The 4,295-nt window shown below is 39.9% G+C and overlaps 2 protein-coding genes across 2 annotated transcripts; both read right to left on the bottom strand.

The window, feature by feature from the left end:
• Nucleotides 1–384: 384 nt before the first annotated feature.
• Nucleotides 385–1,189, bottom strand: SARC_13193 (hypothetical protein; the record flags this gene model as incomplete). Its single annotated transcript, XM_014292683.1, has 1 exon — nucleotides 385–1,189. A coding segment is annotated over exon 1 (579 nt), but the record flags the coding sequence as incomplete, so codon positions are not given.
• A 557-nt stretch (nucleotides 1,190–1,746) lies between these two features.
• Nucleotides 1,747–4,075, bottom strand: SARC_13192 (hypothetical protein). The gene is made up of 2 exons (XM_014292682.1): nucleotides 3,556–4,075; nucleotides 1,747–2,780 (listed from the first exon to the last, which is right to left on the bottom strand). Exons 1-2 carry the CDS (start codon nucleotides 3,715–3,717, stop codon nucleotides 1,995–1,997), a joined length of 948 nt encoding a protein of 315 aa, XP_014148157.1. The 5' UTR covers nucleotides 3,718–4,075; the 3' UTR covers nucleotides 1,747–1,994.
• Nucleotides 4,076–4,295: the final 220 nt, after the last annotated feature.

The following is a 4,295-nucleotide window of genomic DNA, read 5'->3' as shown; positions in this document are numbered from 1 at the left end:
TATATATATGCATATGCATATATATATATATATATATACATATACATATACATACATAACAAAAACAATTTTACATATATATATGTATATATATACATTTATATATATACATATATGTATACATATATATATATATATATATATATTTAAATACATACAAAGTTACATTTACATTTACATTTATATATATATAGATATAGATATATACAGAAACATATTCATACATAACATACCACTTTATAGATATAGCTATAGCTATAGCTATATATATATATAACCCACGAAGCCGGTAGCACGCTCATACAAAACAGTTAAACAACATACACTGTGCTTGTGGGTGTTTTCGCATGTGCTACATATGGTCAAAATATGTGTACATTTACAAACCTTCTTCGCCTTGTCGGTCTCCATATCCCACTCCACGCGTCGTTTCTTGAGCTCCCAGTTCTTGGGCAGCTTAGATATACGATCCTCCTCAACCACCTCCTTCTTGTTGAGTTTGGATGCTTCATTCTTGCGCATGCGCAGTTGGTGTAGCTTATTCAAGCGATCTTCTCGCGATACGACAGTTGGGGCTTTGGCTTTGGCTTTATCATTGTCACCTACCGGAACACTGACCTTGGGTTCATTGCTCACATTTTTCTCTACGTTCTTATCTACTGCTATCTTGGTTTCTTTAGGTGGTGTATCCGACTCCTTATCCGTGCTTACTACAACACCTGCGTCAATTTTATCAGCACCATAAGCGCCCTTTTCTGCCTCATTCGTAGTGGCAATGGGTTGTGTAGCTGTCGCTTTATCCATATTCACAGCGTCGCCCGTCTCTTCACCCTCAGTACTATCAGTGTCTTGTGGTACAGTTTTATTGTTGTCTTCCGCTTCCTGAGTGCTAATATCGGCGACAACTTCGTCTGGTTTGATGGTGGGCTTTGCTCTTGCGGCTTTCTTCTTTGTTCGAGCCATGATGCATACGTATCCTAGTCTCCCCAATAACTTCTATAGCTGTGACTGCTGTTTGTCGTGTATGTAACTCGGGTTTAAGCCGATGTATCTTGCTACTGGCTAGTTGGGTTGTGTGATGTATCTTACTGTTGCGTAGTTGCGTGTATTGTATTTAAACAATATCACAACCCACTGGTCCGCACCGAAAGCGAGCTTCTACTGTATAAAATAAATGGATGGGCATTTCACTTCATTACTTGTTGGATCTGGCCGGTGTGTGTGCTATTTTTAACGTCACACGCCCTCTGTTCGATTCTCGTTAAAACGGTTTCAAATCAATCCGTTTTGCGTTGAAGTTAAGCGTTTATACTTTCGAGTTGATCAAGACTTCAAAGAATGAAAAACAAAACAAAAATCGTTCAGTAAAAAACGTTTTTTCTTAATTCTCTTGGTTTATAGTATACATATTAGTACCATCGGGATTTCAACTGATATTTTACGTTTTAAAAAGCGTCTTCAATCACTGAAGGGTTGCGTTCAACGTTTACTGCACTGGTGCAAAACGACTTGACATCTGCCGGCAGTGGGCAGTGGGCGACTGTTTGTTCGAATTCATGCGTACGCTTGGGTTGGGCTTGGGAGTTTGGGTTGTTCTTTCCGAGACCTGTTGTGCTCAGCTGCTTACATAATCGTTCTGACTAAGTTCTTGTGTCGGTTACGAGAATGACTTACTACCAGAAGGAAGGGCTTGAAATTTTGACATACATAACAACTTTGTCGATACTATCGAACTGCCACAGGTTACACTGAATGCTTTTTATTTGTGAACACTGCCACTTTGTCGCAAATAATAAAATGTTCCTATGTATTTTTTCTTGAGTCTCTGCAAAACATGCGACATTCTTGTGGACGAATTTCACATCTTTCGCAGGCGACATCAATCTGAAGAGCCATACAATGAGTATATATATATATATATAGATATAAATATGTGATATCCAGCCGAAATTTTCTAATCGACTATACTCAACATAAGATTACCACAGCATCAATCACCACGGCTGGCGTTGCGACGGTAGAGACTTCAAAAAGATCCTGAAATACTTGCCCTCCCTCTTTGGCTTCATGTACAACTTCATGGCACCATACTGATCGACCACTTTGAAAAGCTCCTTCGCACCCGGCTCGTTCATCTCGATACTGCGAGTGAAGCTCTTGGTTTCGTCATACATCATCATCGGTCCCCCTTGCATCATGCAGATCTGTATCTTGACCAGAAATTCGCTGTCGCCGTGCACATTGTGAGGTATGGATCCCGTCTTATAGTGAGAGGCGACACCTGTGACAGTCAAGAACGTTGTTCCGTACTGCCCCTCTTGCTGGGAGTCTATCAGAACACTATCTGCATCACCTGCAGGGTTGCTTGATGTCGCGGAGGGTTGCCCACTATCTCCAGAAGACTTATTGCACACGTCCTTGTGTCCGGCCTTCCAATGAGCATGTTGGCACACGACCGAGCAGTACTGTACGCTCGAACACTTCGAACAACGCTTGGGACGCTTCTTACCACACATAACACACTTCAGCTTTGTTTTGGTGACAGCTTTGGTATCTACCATGTCTGGTGCGTATCGTACCGTGAAGTAACTGGCATACTGGTAAGACTCCGACGGTGCGGGTAATGTGTACTCTTTCCGAGTGGTCTGGTTCTCTTCCAGCACTTGCGCACACAGTTCTAGCTCAGACCTCTCCACTGTCATGGGCACCAGTCTGTTGTTTCTCGTGGCTTCACTGATAAGTGCAAACACTGCATCCAGATTTGAGCTACTTTTGGTATGCTGCGCGGAGCGATAAAAAGCAAAATATTTGAATCGGTACATCTCAACCAAGAATATATGTGCTAAAAAATATACGTGTATACTTTACAGAAACAAAATATGCCGATATGTATTCATATATATATATAATATATATATATATATGACTACATAGCTATATTCATATAAGTATGTCGATATATATACATATAAATAAACATTACAATATAAATAAATACATACAATCAATAGAAATGCACATACACACAGTTATACACATTATAAAATATATATATATCATACACATTTATATATATATATATATATATATATATATATGTGTGTGTAGACGTGTACACACACATACAACACATACACACACACACATATATATATATACATGTGCGTGTTTGTGTGTTGGCAGAAACACCTGTAAACATATGATTGCAAACTGAATGTTGGCGGTGGTGAACCCTGGCTTTACATCCCTCCTCACAATTAAAGCTCATTTTAATGTGATCGGACTGAGTGCGAGAGACCTTTGTCGAATATATATATATATATATATATATATATATATATATATATATATATATATATATATACACATATACATATATATATATACATATATATATACTTTCAAGCGAATACAAGGAAGAAAACCCCATCGAGTCAATTGCGGCTATAACTTTGCCAACCGACGACTGGTCGTAAGCGTCATGTCGATATATATAGATACAATCGCCATGTGTATATACAAATACAAACATATTCAAATAAGAGAAGCACGCACCTTGCCCCAATTCACTTGCAAGATGGGCTCCCCATTCTCACGCCGGCGCACGGCTACCACCTCAAACAGAATGCATTCCGCAACGTCGTCGTATTTCATCAGTACTAACATCGGACATCCATGCTCGTCGTACAGAGACGATAGACTATTAAGCATTTCCATGAGTTGCAAGTCAGCTGGTTTGGTTTGGCTGCATCAGGCATAAACTGTTGTTTCATATTCATCAACACTTCTCCGGGTGAAAATTGGTTGAATTCCTTCGATAGAGGCTCCGCAGAGTTCCACTGCGGGAGAGAAGTGAGGCGTGGCAAAGGCATGATAGCGAGTAACACTCTACGTCTCGCCAGGGGTGATGTATGCCTGCTACAAGTGTGATCTTTATATTTCCCCTGTACTAGAAAAGATCGATGTTCTCAGAGAGCGCCCGTCTTCTCTATCGAGAGAGGGACATGTAAAAATCTTTACTGATCCGCCGTCTGCGATTCTGCACACACGATGTCTTTTGAGGACAAAGCCCGCCCTGCTGAATATTTTTTTTAGGGTCCAGCTTTTTAAGAACCCAACACAATCTGTCCATCTCTGTACTTTTTCACTTTGTAAAAATATATGTATGAATATATTACACATCAGATGCTTTTTGTTTTATAAACACACACACAGATATACATAAGCACACACACACGCACATACACAAGAACACACACACAGACGTACAAAAGAACACACACACACGTACGTGT

This window comes from Sphaeroforma arctica (assembly GCF_001186125.1).
Source record: "Sphaeroforma arctica JP610 unplaced genomic scaffold supercont1.2998, whole genome shotgun sequence".
Lineage (NCBI taxonomy): Eukaryota > Ichthyosporea > Ichthyophonida > Sphaeroforma > Sphaeroforma arctica.
This window is presented reverse-complemented; position numbering and strand designations above follow the sequence as displayed.